We start from the raw sequence: 17978 nt of genomic DNA, 5'->3' as shown, positions 1-17978 counted from the left end.
GTTGCCTTTAAAACATCTCAAAATTATGATTAATTTTTTAGGCTTAAAAAGGGGGAAATGCATTTGCAACAAGACTTTCTTTTTGAGACAGGGTCTCACTCTGTTGCCCAGGCTAGAGTACAGTGGTGTGATCTTGGCTCACTGCAACCTCTGCCTCCCAGGATCAGGCAATCCTCCCACCTCAGCATCCCAAGTAGCTGGGACCACAGGTGCACCCCACCACACCTGGCTAATTTTTCGTATTTTTGGTAGAGACAGGATTTTGCTGATGCTTAGGCTGCTCTTGAACTCCTGAACTCAAAATGATCCACCCGCCTCAGCCTCCCAAAGTGCTGGGATTATAGGCATGAGTCACCATGCCCAGCCTTGAGAATTTAACAATTTAAACATTTGCATTAAAATAATTTTAAGTTTTATGATATCTTCTTTGGCTTTCAAAACTATTTTGATCTGTAGTACATACAAATGGTGAGCAAAGTCAATTTTCAGAGAGCTATCCTATCAACAAACTATGTTATATTTTAATTCTTACAAGACAGGAACTTTGACCAAAAAAAAAAAATCTTTAAGTTACACATTATTTTAAACTGAAAAAAAAAGGTTCAGTAATCATTTAGTTGAATCTCTATTTTACAGATGAGAAAATGAAGGATTAGAGCAGGCGGAGTGACATGTTCATATTGTCACACAGTTGGTAGCTAAGTCAGAGCCAGTACTACCAAACCAGGTCTAATTCTAGTTTACCTAATCTAATTTAAATAGTCAAAGTTGTCTTACTTGAATTAAATGATTAAAGTATAATCAATATACACTTGATAGACTTTAACATGTACTCCGTACAGAACATGGAATTCCTTTCTAATCAGATCTGTTTCCATTGCCTGCCCTCAAAGATGCTCCTGAACATCACACAGACTAAGATATGTGTGCAAAAACCAGAAGAACGGGGGACTTATCACCCAGTGACACAAAAGTAGAAGGTTCTTTTAAACGACTTAATTATGCAAATTAGATATAAATACAAAAGCTCTTCAAATGTCTTGAAAGTTACAAGGATAAATTAAATTTACTTCACATAGCTGTTGTGGAAAGCTCGTGAGTGCATTCTGGTGAAGCTCCAGCTTTTCAAGATGCTCCAAATGACCACTTATACAGCATTTCTGGCTTAAGGCATCAATATCTCTTAGTTCATTTGCTGAAAGGTCTAGTGATGTAATATATTCTCTCTCAGAAGCCAGAGAAGAAATGCTGTCTGAATGCCTCATATGGGATTGAAGTTTTGATGACCCTTTTGTCAAAAACAAACAAACAATGGAAATATAAGCAAATAATTTAAATTCATGTAGTAAAAGTTTAGTGAGCACCTCCTAGCAATCAGGCTTTCTTCGAGGCACTGAAGATTCAGTAGAAAACCAAACTATGGAGTTTACATTCCAGTGGCAGAGATGAACAGTAAATAAAAAGCATTTAATCAGGTGGTGTAAGTGGCGTGAAAAAAAAAAAAGAAAGAAAGAAAACTGGAGGAGAGGATGAAGAGTGGCATTGGTGGAGCTGTTATTTACATTTCAGAAAACTTGTAAAAAAAAAAAGACTAATGTGTTCTATAATATTCAAGAAAGGTAAATTTTTAAAAGTATGTTTCATTTTTCTATAGCTTATGGAAGGAATCATTAGGTAAATACATATGAAGATTATGTAAGATGAAACTGGCACCAAAAATATTTGAATAATTGGAGGAAATTCAACCAAACACTGTATTCTGCCCAAAATATCTATTTACTTATGATTACATCCAAATACTTACTGAGTGAATCATCTGAAGATAATATTTTTCTTTTTCGCCTCAGTAAATCTTCATGATCAAAAATGGGCCCCTATTAAAAAATAATTTATAATAAAATTGCTGTCATTTATTGGAGAAGAGGACATTTTTATAAGGAAGGAACCATGAAATTTTAATAGGGTTAAATGGTATTTATAATTATGGGAAAAAATAGGCAAGTAAAAACTAAGAACCCAATTATGAAGATAAAAGAAAACTCCAGTTCAGTGCTCAAATGACCTTAGAAAGCATCTACACTTTCTCCTTTGTTTTAAATATAAGGAAACTGAAAAACAGAAAAGTTGAGTCAAAAAGCTATATCCATATAATTTCTCATTAACCAAACTACTTTTTATAACTAAATTTATATATAAATTCGAAAGAGCATATATAAAGACTGACAGCTAATTTAACCGATTCAACTATAGTCATTCATTTCACCCATCTTAAGATCTAGAATTAACACAAAACAACCCTCATATTTTTAGTACTCAGCTATAATCAAAATTAGAGCATAGGTTAGAACAGGTCTTTCAAAGTGAACCTGAGAATAAGGTGGCTCCCAATTTCCTCAACTAGAATTATCAAATTCCTCATGCAAATATGCCATAGTCCTTCCATAGTTCCAAAACAGACAAGAGGTTGAAACAATAATAAAGGTATCTAAAAAATTAAATGACTTTCAATACACCAAAATAGATAGATGATAGATAGATAGATAGATAGATAGATAGATGATAGATAGATAGATGAACAATGAATTATATTATGCTACTCCATCTTGTTCAGTGTCCTTCAGACTTCTGTCTGGTGTCTTAGAAATCACTATTAGATTTCTAGCTAAAGTGTTCATGGGACCAACCCACACCATTAGGTACATGTCTAGCCTGGGCTCTTTTCAGACATGGAGTTCTGAAAAGAAAGAAGAAGAAAACCATCTTGAAGTGTACTGTAAGTATATATATATATATATATATATATATGTGTATATATATATATATGTGTATATATATATACATGTATATATATATACATGTGTATATATATATATATATATGCCCCAAACAAATTCATACCCTGCATACTCAAAAGACTACAAATGTGAATTGAGCATAATTTACATCTAATATGTTTTCATATCTATACATATATAAAACATCTCAAAATTATAGTTTTCATACCGCAGGGAAGTCCCTACCAATTGTTCCTAGCTTTGGCATAAATTTTAGTTATCAAGAGAATGTCAGCAGCAAAACACAACATAATCACAATTTCACAATTTAACTTACCAAGGAATTGGAATGTCTTTGCAAATTTGGTGAGCAACGCTGTAATACGGCATCTCGGTAAAATTCTCCTACACTAATTGAATTAGATTTCTTTTTCACAAGAAATGAGCCTTCACTTCCTATTTTGAAAATGATAAAATAACATGAAGGTGAATACAAAAAGCTTACTCAATCATAAGATCCTTCTAACATAGTTCAATCATGGAAGATTAAACCTATTTTTATTAATGGAAATTTCACAGTCTATTCCCTTTGTAAAATCTTTAAAATAGAAATGATAAGCCATGTTGGTTTTTCACTTTAAAAATTCAACAACATTTTTCTTCACCCATAAATATTTATGGAATGGCTGTTACAGACTAGACACTGGGTAAACACGGGATACTGATATGCAGGAAAAAAATAAATCTATTCCTCAGAGGAGCTCATAGTCCAGCAGGAAAAAGCCAAATCAATCAATGGTTACATAAGTTATAACAAATATATGTGAGTGAAGAAAGTTTGTATGCAATCTGATCACTGTTACTGCTTTCTGTTTCTCTGAATTTTTTATAGAGACCACTGGAATAGGGTCTAGCAGCATAGGAAAGAGAGTGGATTAACTCCCTGAATTTTTCTTATAAATTTTTCAAATCTTGCTTTAAATGTTATAATCACACAAATTATTTAACAGTCAGCAATTTTTAATATATTCCTATTTGAATTTCATGTTTCATGGTTTATTTTATGGAATGGTATTAAAATAAACACAATAAATTTGGCTGGCAATAATTGTTTTATAAAATAAGGAAAAGGCAGTACTTTCAAAATAATAAATTTACAAGAAAACAAAGATCAATAAATAAATCATATTAAACATAAATAATGTGAATGCATTTGTGAAAAATTAATTATGATTTTAAATTCCCCTATTCTTTATCTTAGAAAAAGAAAGAATTCATTTTACATCAAAACCAAATTATAAAATCTGTATATCCAAATACCACCTTTATAATATTCAGTATAAATCCTGATATAAACAGTTCCTGCCTGGTTCATTGCTAAAGTTTAATTAATTCTATAATTTAAATTATTTTAATGCTTAAGAATTTTAATAAAATACAATTTATAATTTAGTAACAATTACATAATTATAAAGATTATTAAATTATCATAATTATCCCACTTTATATGTTTGTGAAATGTCTATTAGCACATTATTTGTACAAGCAGCATAGTGCATTTTATTTTACGTTAAAATTTCTAATGTTTTCTTTAAAAATACTTGAAGAGAGTTCTTTCAGGCATGATAGAGTAACAAGTGTGAACTTAACCTACTCACAAAAACAACATGAAAACTGGACAAATATATTAAATGATTGGATATAGACACTGGGCAACAGACAGCACAGGACTATGTAATACCTGAAAGAAGGGAAACAAACTATGTGAGCCCTGTGATCACTCTGGCCTTCTGCTTGGAGACAAATTAAGGGCCATACATATAAGAAGAAATTTAAACAGTCTCATGGCTTTCCTGAGATGAGGAGATAGAGATCAACATTTATAGAGACTGAGATAGCTGGGAGTTCTGGGGCAGTTATGGAAAAAGTGCTCCAGTAATCTGCATATGGGTTTCTGGAAGATCTGCACTAGAAATGTAAAAGGGAATTCTTTCAGAGGAAGAAAATGATACTGACTGCAAACTTAGATTAATATAAAGTGGTTACTTCATTTAAAAAATTATTTTTATATATGGTCCTTTGTTATATAGTCCTTAATGTTTGCACAACAAACAACAGAGCTTCAAAATATACAAAGCATAAACAGATAAAACTGAAAAGGCAACCAACAAATCCTCAATTACAACTTCAATATTTCTCTTTCAAATACAATAAATAGAAAGAAAAATCAGTAAAGTCACAGAAAACTTGAGAAATCCTACCAAACAATTTGGCCTATTGATTTGACCCAATAACAGCTGAATATACTTTCTTTTCAGTTGCACATGGCACATCACCAAGACAGACCATATGATAATCCATAAAGCATGTTTCAGTAAATATAAAACGATAGAAATCATCAGAGTAGGTTATCTGAGCACAAAAAAGTTAAATTGAAACCAATAACCAGAAAGTTATCCAGAAAATCTCCAAATATTTGGAAAATAAATGACAGCCTTCTAAATAACTCTTGTGAATCAAAGAAGTCACAAAGGAAATTAAATTTATATATATATATTTTTTATTATACTTTAAGTTCTAGGGTACACGTGCACAGCATGCAGGTTTGTTACATATGTATACATGTGCCATGTTGGTGTGCTGCACCCATTAACTCATCATTTACATTAGGTGTATCTCCTAATGCTATCCTTCCTCCCTCCCCCCACCCCACAACAGGCCCCGGTGTGTGATGTTCCCCTTCCTGTGTCCATGTGTTCTCATTGTTCAATTCTCACCTACGAGTGAGAACATGCGATGTTTGGTTTTTTGTCCTTGCAATAGTTTGCTGAGAATGATGGTTTCCAGCTTCATCCATGTCCCTACAAAGGACATGAACTCATCGTTTTTTATGGCTGCATAGTATTCCATGGTGTATATGTGCCACATTTTCTTAATCCAGTCTATCATTGTTGGACATTTGGGAAATTAAATTTTTTTAAATGAATGGAAAGAGGACACATCAAAATATTGGGATGCAGTGAAAGTGATATTTATAAGGACATATACAGCCTTAAATAAATGTTTCTGTTACAAAATAAGAAGGTTCTAAAAACCAGTGTTCTAAGCTTCCAAATTAAGAATCTATAAAAAGAGTCAATTAAAATAAAAATAAGTAAGGAAAAGGGAACAATAAAGATAAGAACAAAAGTCCGTGAGAAAGTAACACAAACAATAGAGAAAATCAATAAAACAAAAATCTGATTCTTTGAAGAGATTAACAGGATAATTAAATCACTAACAGGATAATTAAATAATTACTATAAGTAACATTAAACAAATAAATTTGGCAACTTATAAGAAATGGACATATTCCTTGAAAGTTACACATTACTAAAACTGACTTAAGAAGTAAAAGAAAATTAAAATAATCATACATCTATCAAAGTTATCAAATTCATAATTTTAAATCTCCTCCTCACAAAAAGTTAAAACCTAGATGGCCTTTGCTGGTGAAGTCTATCAGGCATTTAAGAAGAAAATACTTTTACACAAACTCTTCCAGAAAATTGTGGAATGGGAAACACTTCCCAATTCATTTCAAGAGGCCAGCATTACTCCCATAATTACAAGGAAGACTAATATCTCTCACAGATGCAAAATTCTTAACAAAATTTTAGAAAATAAAACTTAATACTATATACAAAGGATAATGTACCATAACCAAGTGAGATTTACTCCAGGAATGCAAGTTGGTTTAACATTAGGAAATCAGTCAGTGTATTTGACCATATTAACAAAATAAAGGTGAAAAATATGAATACCTCAGCAGATGCTGAAGAGCATTTTTCAACACCTATTAATGATAAAAAAAAAGGCTCTCCAAAAATGACTAGGAAGAAGCTTCTTCAATTTGATGAAGGGCATCTATGAAAAACTACAGATAATGTCATAATTAGTGATTAGAGACTGTATGTTTTTCCTCTAAGTTTGGAAACCAAGGAATGATGCCCAGTCTGACCAATTCTATTCAACATAGTACTGGAGGTCCTAGCCAGTGCAATAGGACAAGAAAAAAAAAAGAAGACATAAATATTAGAAAAGAAAAAGCAAATCTGTCTTTATTACCAAATGGTATAATTGTGAACAAAGAAAATCCTGTGGAATCTATAATAAGGTACTGGAACACATAAGTGAGCTTAGCAAGTTTACAGGATACAAAATGCATGTACAAATAAATGAACTGTATTTCTATATATCAACAGTGAACTACTGGAAATTAGAATTCAAATACAATACCATCTATAATAGTATCAGAAAACATCCAATACAACACACTGTTAGAAATTTTAAAAGACTAATTGAACTATATATCACATTAATATGTCAAAAGACTCATTATTAATATATTAGTTTCCTCAAATTAATTTATAATCTATAGAAATTATTATTTATGTATTAATTATATATTATAGATTACATTAAAATCACAGGTAATATGATTTAATTTATAAATTAATTCTATATAAAGTCTAAATATGGACTTAATTACAATAAAAATCCCAGCATAAAGTTAGTTGATTAAAAATTTATATGGAAATACAAAGAACCTAGAATAATAAGAACAATTTTTTTTAAAAGAACACCAGAGGACTTACATTACCTGATTTCAAGACCTGCTATTAAGCTAGAGTAATCAAGACAGTGTGGTATTGGCATAAGAATAAGGTATAAATCAGTGGCACAGAATAAATAATGCTAAAATAGAACCATACCTAAATAGTCAATTAAAGAGAACAAAGCTTCCATTAATTCAATGAGGAATTATATAATATTTTCAACAAGTAATGTTGGAACAACTGGATATCCATACAGAAAGAAATAAATGTCAACTCTTCATTGACACACCACACACAAAAATCAACTTAAAATGTTTTAGACCTAAATGTCAAAGCTGAGATTTTAACACTTCTAAGAGAAAATATAGGAGAAAATATTCACAAATTTAGGCTAAGAAAAGGTTTCTTAAGTGGGATACAAAAAGCACAAACCATAAAAGAAAAAAACTGGAAAACTGCATTTCACCAAAATTTAAAACCTCTGTTTTTTAAAAAATAGAATTAGTAAAATGAAAGGACAAGCTATGACTGGGAAAAAAAATATGCAATATATATACCTGTCACAACTTCTATCTAGAATATACAAAGAACTCTTATATAATAAGACAACCCAATTGAAAACAAAATACTTCAACACTTCACACAAAAATAAGAATGGCCAATAAGAACATGAAAATATCCTCTACATAATTAGTCATCAGGGAAATGGAAATTACATCTAAATGAATTAAACCTCCACTAGAACAGCTAAAAGTAACTTGAAAATACCAAGTACTGACAAGGATGTAGAGCAACCAGAATGCTCATGTACTGCTGGTGGGGGTAGAACATAGTACAACCACTTTGGAAAACAGACACAAAAGAGTACTTACTGTATGATCCTATGTATATAAAACTAGAGAAAACATTAATCTACAGTGTCAGGAAGCAAATGATTGCTAAGGGTCAGGGGCATTGGAAGGGGATGTTTTCAGTGAAGAGGCATGAAGAAACTTTTTTGGATAATGAAAATATTGCATAACTTAACAGTGATGATGACTACATGAATATGTTAATTTTCAAAGCACATGAAAATATATACTCAAAGTGAATGCATTTTATTTTATATAAATTATATATGTATATAAATCACTACACTTGATTTTTAAAAATGGTTTGACTTGAGACACAATATTTTGGAACAACTCTCATTTTTTGCCCTCTCAAACATCCTTATTCTATCGCCCAATGTTTTCAATCATACTATATTAATAAGAAAGCCTCTCACTCCATTTTTACCAAACTGCTAATGCTAAATGCTAAATACATCAGCCCTAATCACTGTCATTATATATTTCGCTATATTAATTTTTTAAAAAGTTATCTCAAGTGAGCTATTAAAATATTAAGATTGTTTTAAGCTATAGTAAAGATAAAAACTTTTTTTATTAAGCACTTCCTGTTTGCCAAGCATTGTTGCAGACATTTTACATACATTTTTTCTAATTATTATGTCTAATCCTGCAAAGTTGACGTTACTACCTTTAACAAGGTTAAGGGGCTTACACAAGCCACGAAAGGATCTAGTCAATGACAGAGTGTGGAATCTCGTTCCAGTCTAGTCAGAGTTTGTTTCCTGGAATATTAACCATTAACCAATTAGCATAACATTTAGAAGCACAGAGACACACTTCCTTGACCCATCACTTTAACCAAAATTAGTAAACATAACTGTTTGCGATAATAAACACATTTCTACTCAAGTTTTTCCAGATGATTTAGGTCAGGTTTTTGTCTTGGGTCCTATTGTTCAATGTCAGTGTGTAAATATAAAGCATAAAGGGATTTTTTTTATAATAAATACCTTCACTGTCCAGGTCATCACTTTGAGCAAACACACTGTCCATAGAAGAGTCAGGAATAAAGGTCCATTCATCAAATTTAGACAGCATATCTTCAGAAAAATTTCCATCGCTGCCTGAGGCTGTTCCTTCTTCCACAGCACTTTTCATCTGATATCTGATCACCATTCTTGCTAGTGTAGATGCTATATCTGAAAATAAAGAGATACACCAGCAACTTAGAAATCAACAATTATGCAAAAATAAACATATATAGGACCAAAGTTCTTATGTATTCCTATGCTTCTAGAGAATATTTCTATTTTTCCTTCCAAAGTCACCTTACACTAGTGATCCTGAATAATTAACAGGTGGCAGATCATATATTTTTTAAAAAAACATAACCATGTACACAATGCTTTCGTGTAGATAGCAAAACTGAATCTCTATGGAACTAACTTTATTCAGGAAAAGGCCTAGGCTTTGAAGCCAGACAGGCCTGTGTTCAAGTCATAGAAATGCCATTTGTGAGTTATATAAGTTCCCTGGGTGTCAGTGTCCTCACCTGGAAAATGAAGATGATAATATATACAGCATATGGTGATGGAAAAGAGTAAATGAAATGATGCATATAAAATGTTTAGCACAATGCATAGAACACATAAAATGCTAAATAAAGGATCTTGTTATTTTTATAAAGTTTGCTGAGTGATTCATTATGACTATTGGGAAATCTGATGGAATTTCAAAGTTAACATTCTTCTCACAACTTCATTACATTATATATTAGCTCTACTATGAAGAATAAGTTGGCAGAGTCCTCATTGTTCTACATACAGCCAGGAAGATTTCTTCAAATATTACTACTGTAATGACTTCAAATATTACTACATGATACTACTGTATCATGTCGTACAATATCCAGTGATGAGTTGGCTAATACAATCCTGGTTAGGCCTCCTACTGTAAAAAGGAAAATAAACCCTGGGGCTCAGAGCATGGTGGGAGATCATTTGATATTACCCCCGTGAAGTGTAGCTAATCAGCTAAAAGACTTTGACAACAGTAGGAATAGCAATAATTATAGTAGCAGAGTGAAGTATGCTCATGTATCTACATCTATTCCTACTGTAAATATGTGGCGGACCCATATGATAAACCCCAAGAAGCCAACTGATACTATGGCTTACACTATACCCATATACCCAAATGGTTCTTTTTTTCCAGAGTAACATGGAGTAACATGTTATGATATGGAAAATTATCCCGAAGCCCGGTAGGATAAGCTCACACACATATATGTCACTCAGGCAAATACTACCTGAAAAATGTTTGAAAGCTATGACCCAAAGTGTTCTTTACTCAGACCAGCTGCCAGTGAAATCATAGTTATACCCTCCAATTAATCAAATGACATTACTATGTTTTTTTAATTGGGTAAGATGTGTCAATAGTAAAAACTTCAGACAGAACAAAGAGAATATAGTTAATGATAAATCTCCCTCTGTCCCTCTCCAATGGGCCCACAATTCCTCTCCATCAGATATTGAAGATTAAAGTAAGCAGGTTTTTGGCATGAGACTAGTTTAAGTAATGAAACGTGGGATCTAACCATGTCTCAGTAATTTCCAAAGACCCAGAGACAACCAGGGAACCCATTTCTAGAGGGTTTTACTTCATATTCAAACTTTTATAACTATCATATTCCAGTTGCATTTTCATCAACATTAGCATAGTAAAAACACTGTCTGTGCCCATTTTTTTGCCACGGAGTAATGTAATCTTTATCAGGACATTAAATTTGCTCCACTTTTTTTTTCCTCAATGATTGCAAAGCATTCCACAACATGAATGTACCATTATTTATTTGAATAGTTCCTTTTGGGGAATACTTAGGTTTTTTTCCTACTCTTTTGCTATTAGAAACAATGTTTTAATGTGCATTTTTGTACATAATTTTTGTGCACATTGAGAATGTCTGTATCATAGATTCCTAACAGTATATTGCTAGGTCAAAAAAGTATGTACTTATATTAAAAATATTAGTGGATATTGCCAAACTGTCCTCAAAAGTGGACAATTTAAATTCATATCAATGTATGAAGCATCTTTCCACATATGCTTATCAACATAATGTATTATACAATTTTTATTTTTTGCCAATATTAAATACTTAATTCTAAATGATAATCTACTATGTGCAAAACACTAGTATCAATGGTAAGGTTACAACCATGAACAAAATTGACATTGACTTCATGGTACTAACAATCAACCAAAAAGTAGATTATAAAAATGAAAAATTAAATTATATAATGTGGTGAATGGTAGTATAGGTGAGAAATAAAATGCTATAGGGTCATGTAAGAGAACCTTCCAGACTGATGATGGCACTGAGACAGGAAGAATGAAGAGACAGCCAGGTGAAGAGAGAATTTAGAGCTAGGTAGAGAGAGTAACACTGGAAAAAGACTGGAAGTGAGGGTACATGAAGTGTTTGAGAAACCGAGGAAAATTCAGCCTGATTGGAACTTTTGGAGCCTACTGAGCGGTTGGAAACCTTGATGTATAAAGGCACCAAATTGTATGGATGGGTACTTTTCTCTAGCAGCACTCAGTTATCTTGGTGAAAGTGAGGGAAAAAGTAGACTGGTAGACTGACCAAAACTGGTGTTTTGCTAGTGAGTGCATCATAAAAATGAGAGAAGCAAATATGTTACTTGCAAGATGGTCCTTAAGGTGTTGATTCATGGAGTTTGATGACCATGGGGAAGGAGATGGGCATGGGACTAAGTTAACACAGGGAAAGCTGGGAGCTTTCACGCTAAAAACACATTTAGTGTGAACAAATGAGAGAGCTCAAAAGATAAAAATAGTGTCAGAAGATGACAACTTACCATCAATACACATAATATGTACAAAATACACATGAGCTTGAAAGTATAAAGAAAATGCATTATCAATTGAAATATAAAGTACATTCTAAGTTAAAAATGCCAAGTAAATATGTGTGTATGCTTTTACATACATTTGAATGCATAGGTACATGTAAGCATATAAAAAGTTAGGAAAAATATCCATATTAATTACTTATAAGGGATAAAATAAGTTATTTTTATTTCCTTTTTTATAATTTTATATTTCCTTTAAAAACAGGGATGTCTTACTTTAATAATAAAAAATAGACTATATTAAAAAGCAGCCCTTCAAAAAGCTTCCAGTATTTTGCTCTATTTTTATAAATACCTATTTGCTGTCTCATAAAGAACTTAAATGTCATTTTGAAGTACTTCATAGCCAAAAAAAAAAATCCAAACCTTTGCAATATTTTTGGCTTAAGGTCCCTCAAACTGGCATGAATAACCACTAAAAGACTAGTGACTTAAAAAAATACTATTAAAAATAAGAATTGTAAAAAATATTCTCCTTGTTACTTACTTGTTTGTTTCCTTAAATTAGAAGTCTTATCTGGAAATAAAGGACCAAGCCAAGAAGGTTCAACTTTTCCTATACAAAATCCTCCAAGGCAAATGCTATTGTTGGCCACATCCAGGGCCAGCCTCCTTAAGAGCAAGCTGATGATCTGGCTGTCACCTTTCCCAATGCTTATCGTCAGCGCTTTTCGTACATCTTGTTCACGAGATCCACTACTCAGTAAGAGTTCCACCAATTTGGGACTGCTCTCTTTCTCACATACCTATTAAAGAAAAAAAATTAAGTATATTAAAAACCTATATTTTTCTTCCTTTTAGGAGACTGGCAAATCAAACTTCATGTGATTTTTCTCTACATCTCCAATTTAGAATGAAACAAAATAAAATAAGGCAAAACTGATCCTTGAATAGACTGGGAAAATAAGATGATATTAATGCCATCAATGTCAGAATAGCATGAATAATCTGCCACATGACAGTCAGTTATCATGAAAGAGACAACATTATATGGAGACAAAGCTCCATAGGCTTGGCATCAAGATCTCTGTTTACATCCAGACTCCACCAAATATGCACATTGCTTACACTTTCTGAGCTTCTGTCTTCTCACTGTAAGATATCTGGGAAACTAGTACCTTAACACAGTAAATACTACTGTCCTGCCTTTATCTGTGACATAGAATAACTAAATGGGGACATAGCTATTGTAAAATTTATTAATGCCACACACAAACGACAATCATTACTCGTGTCTGGTTTTCCTGAGCTCCTCAAGACAAGCATCTGAATTTCCTCAAAGATATACCTTGTCTCTCAGTTTTCAACCTTCCTCTAAATCTTATGTTTTCAGAGCATGTGTTCAGGGTGGGTTAGCACGTGAGGAGCTACAAAAACTAGAAAAACTCAGCAAGCCAGGAGAAGCCTTAGCAAGCTGTGGCACTGCGTGCTAGCCCTACTCAGGAAGAGCTTTGGAAAGGAGCTAGATGCTAGCAAGGAGCTATCAACTAGAAGACCAAGATAACAGGTAATAGAAATAATATCCATCAGTTACTGTGCTAAATTCTGTACACACATGATTTCCAATCTTTTTTTAAAAAAAATCCTATGCCATAGCAATTATTACTCCCATTTTATAGATGAGTATTTAGAAAAGATATATAACTTGTCCCTTACGGCTAGCAAGCAACTGAGACTTGGATTTGAAGCCAAATCTGCTGGCTTCGAAACTTGTGTGACTTTCATTACCCAAAATGAAACATCAAAAAAGGAAAGAAAAGAAGACCCAAACATCCAGGGTACCAACTCAGAGGAAAAAGATGTTGGGGACAATTCTTGAATTTTCTAGAATTAATGTGTTTCCAAGGGATTTGAGGGGACATTCATTTATGTGGTTGGAAGGCACCAATTAAATGCCCACCAGTCTCCAAGTACACCCACCTTCAACCCATCCTCAAAGCACTACAGAGCTCTGATCAAGCCACTGTCGTCTTTAAAAACCTTCTGAAACGCTGCTGCTCCAGGACATTCTTCCAAACACAGCATGTAATTTTTCAAACCTCATTACTTTTTATGCTATTTCTATTACCCCAAATGCCTTCCTCTACTCTTCACCCAGCAAAAAGGTGTTCATTCTTGAAGAATTGGCTTCAAACTTTCTTGCAGAGAATTCCTTGCTACTAACCTCTCAGGCCAAACACACCATTTCTCCTCCCGGCTCCCATCCATTTCATTTAATGTAGCATTGAGCAAACAAACATACATACCCATCTGTTTTCTTGCTAGAATGCAAAGGCCTTTACATTACTGCAATCCTACTTGTATTCCTGAAGCCTAGCACAACATCTAGGAAATATATTTAATTTAAGTAGCAAATTACTAAAATCCTCTTTAAGGGCTCATAGCAAAATTAAAAGGAAGGCAGGTGGAAGAGGAAGGAGGGAAGGAAGGAAGGAGGGAAGGAAGGAAGGAGGGAAGGAAGGAAGGAGAAGGGGAAGGGGAAGAGGAAGGGGAAGGGGAAGGGGAAGACAAAGGAGAAGGGAGGGGAGGGGAGGAGAGGGGAGTGAAGGGAAGGGAAGGGAAGGGAAGGGAAGGGAAGGGAAGGGAAAGGAAGGGAAGCGGGGAGGGAGGGAAAAACTCACAAATGCCTTCTCTTATAGCCCAGTAACTTTTTTTCTCTAAGATATGCCATTCACTCCTTACTTTGTACTAAGGTGATTTATGTTTTACTCTCTTGTCAATGCCCTACACATACAGAGCTATAAACTATCTTGAAACAGGAAACCCATTTTATATTCTCTATTAATTATCTAGCACTGTGCTCTGCACATGTTTGCAGAAGGAATTTTCCTTGGAGGATCCAAATTATCCAAGCTGACTTTAGGCATATGGTGCCATGAAGAGAGACATATATAAGAAAGTGAATCTGAGAAAAGAAATAAATGCCAGCAAAAATAAGAATTAATTTCTTTAAATCCTACAGAGTCATTCTCTTTAGAATATTCACACTTATTTATGAAAGTAATTTACTTCATGACAGGAAAATACTACTGTTCACAGATATTTATTTTTACATTTAAATAATAATGAAGAAAATTCGGAATATAACTAAATATTATCAAAAGCATAATTTCTTATCCCTGCAATCTTTCTCTGATCATCTAATTTATAATAAATGCAGTGCATTATCAAAACCAAATTATTCAAACTGTTATTTTAGAGTAAATGAACACCACTACCACCACTACCATGAATCCGCTGTGTAGCCAAGAAATTAAAGCAGGCACTGTGGAGGCAGATTTTGCGCTGTTTACCAGGAGCTTGTTCTTAGGCAAGTTACTTAATCCCTCAGTGCCTCAGCTTCTCACTTGCACAATGGGAATAACATTAGAACCTACTGGACCTTTTCGTAGGTTGTCGTAAGGATTAAATTGTGTAAGGTATTTGGAGCAGTGCCCAGGTGGTAATGAGCATGATAGAAGTGTTTGGTTTTGTTGGTTTTTTGTTTGTTTTGTTGGTTGGTTGGTTGATTGGTTTGTTTTTTTGTTTTTTTTTTTTTGAGACAGAGTCTCGCTCTGTCGCCCAGGCTGGAGTGCAGTGGCACAATCTAGGCTAACTGCAAGCTCCGCCTTCCAGGTTCACGCCATTCTCCTGTCTCAGCCTCCCAAGTAGCTGGGACTACAGGCACCCGCCACCACGCCTGGCTAATTTTTTGTATTTTTTTAGTAGGAACGGGGTTTCACCGGTTAGCCAGGATGGTCTCAATCTCCTGACCTCATGATCCACCCACCTCGGCCTCCCAAAGTGCTGGGATTACAGGCGTGAGCCACCGCGCCAACCGGTTGGTTTTGAGACAGAGTCTCGCTCTGTCACCAAGGCTGCCGTACAGTGGCACAGTCTTAGCTCCTGCAGCCTTGACCTCCGAGGCTCAAGTGATCCTCCCACCTCAGCCTTTTTTAATTTTATATTTATTATTTTATTTTATTTTATTTTACTTTATTTTACTTTACTTTATTTTATTTTATTTTATTTTATTTTATTTTATTTTATTTTGACAGGGTCTGGCTCTGTTGCCTAGGCTGGAGTGCAATGGTGCAATCTCAGCTAACTGCAGCCTCAACCTCCCAGGCTCAAGTCATCCTCTCACCTCAGACTCCCAAGTAGCTGGGACTATAAGCAGGTACCACCATACCCAGCTAATTTTTTGACTTTTTGTAGACATGGGGGTCTAACTATGTTGCCCAGGCTGGTCTTGAACTCCTGGGCTCAAATGATCCTCCCGCCTTGACTTCCCAAAGCCCTGGGATTACAGGCATGAGCCACCCTGCATGAAGCTAGGACTACATGTGTGTGCCTTCATACATGGTTTTTTGCTTGTTGGTTTGTTTTGTAGAAATGGAGTCTCACTATGTTTCCCAAGTTGGTCTTGAACTCCTGGCTCAAGTGATCCTCCCACCTCAACATCCCAAAGTGTTGGGATTACAGATGTGAGCCACCATGCCCAGCCTCTTATTATTTTTATTCAGACTTCACTATACTTTTTCCACTGTGATTTGATGAGTTTTACCTTGAGGTTTTTATCCATGCATTTGCATACCCAGCATTAAACTTCCATATTCTTCTCTACCAATCATGTACATTCCATTATCAAATTCTCTGCAGAAAGTCTAACACAACTCCACTCTTGCTCTAGATAGTCCTTCAATATGCAACCTCTTGGTAAATGAATAAATAGTCCTGATTACCTTATTTTGCTCTGGCACAAATAAGGTACATATGATAAATTCATCCACAAGATTTAATCAGCAGTTATTGTTTGCTAGATATAAATAACCTCTGACAATTCTTTAAACCTAATACATAATCCATAATCCTTGGATTTAAGATTTCGTTTTAAAAAGAAAAGATAAAACTAAGCATATGAAATCCAAAAGAATATGGAAAGAGGAATAAAGTAAAAATCCTGTTGTGTAGAAAGATTTGGATAAATTGAAAGAATAGTAGAAATGATTTCCTGTGGGGAATGTAGTACAGTTGTATCAGGTGCTTTTAGGTATGTTGTTTCCTTAACGTGGACTTAGAAGGGGAAGTTTCTTTTTGGTTCTTTGGTATTTTCAATTAACATTAATGCAATAATCTGCATGCAAAAGATGCACGTAAAAATGTATTAAATTATTGATGGAAAAATTTAATTATCTTTAATAAAGCGGAACTACTATTTTAATTGTTGCTTGCTTAAAAGAAATTTGACTAAATTTAAATAATTAGATTGTTTATGTGATTTTAATGCATAAACGTAATGGTGCATGAAAATGGGTTACAAATTCTATTTCTTTTTATGTTGATTACTAATTAGTATTAACTTAATCTTAACAGTCAACAAATTGATTTCAATCCACAGGCAAGTGGGATATTAAATATAGTAGGAATATTAAATACAGTAAGGTTTAAAAAGTAAATTATTGGCAAACATAGTACTTTACTGATTATTTAATAATGTGCATTAAATCACTACATAATTGCTTTGTTAGAAATATTAAATTTCTAGAAAATAGACATAGTGCTACCTGAATGCTAGTAATTAAACTCTAACACTTATACAAATAATACAAATCTGAAATATAAGCAATGAACTTAGTATTTATTGAATACACACTGTATGTAAAGCAATGAGCTCGATATTCTGAATGATACAAAGATGAACACTGTACATTGTTATTTTCACACAACTCACCAAGTATACAAGAGATATGTATATATTTTCATAGACTGACAAAAGAAGTAAATCTTAATTTTGTTTGGAGGTTTGGAGGTATGGGGAGGGCTTTAAAGAAAGATAATTTGAATTATATTTTG

At 33.5% G+C, this 17978-nt stretch overlaps 1 protein-coding gene across 3 annotated transcripts in view; it reads right to left on the bottom strand.

Annotated features, from left to right (window-relative positions):
• The window catches only part of LRRK2 (leucine rich repeat kinase 2), a 146075-nt gene that overhangs the window by 71115 nt on the left and 56982 nt on the right, over positions 1–17978 (bottom strand). For all 3 annotated transcript variants that reach the window (XM_054443751.2, XM_063672628.1, XM_063672629.1), the window contains exons 19-23: positions 12631–12889; positions 9216–9404; positions 3112–3230; positions 1805–1874; positions 1071–1288 (exon numbers count right to left, since the gene is read on the bottom strand). In XM_054443751.2, coding sequence (XP_054299726.1) covers positions 1071–1288; positions 1805–1874; positions 3112–3230; positions 9216–9404; positions 12631–12889 — 855 coding nt within the window. The remainder of the gene's footprint in view (positions 1–1070; positions 1289–1804; positions 1875–3111; positions 3231–9215; positions 9405–12630; positions 12890–17978) is intronic.

This window comes from Pongo pygmaeus, chromosome 10, assembly GCF_028885625.2.
Source record: "Pongo pygmaeus isolate AG05252 chromosome 10, NHGRI_mPonPyg2-v2.0_pri, whole genome shotgun sequence".
Lineage (NCBI taxonomy): Eukaryota > Metazoa > Chordata > Mammalia > Primates > Hominidae > Pongo > Pongo pygmaeus.
Note: the sequence above shows the minus strand (reverse complement) of the source record. Positions and strands in the feature narration are given on the sequence as shown.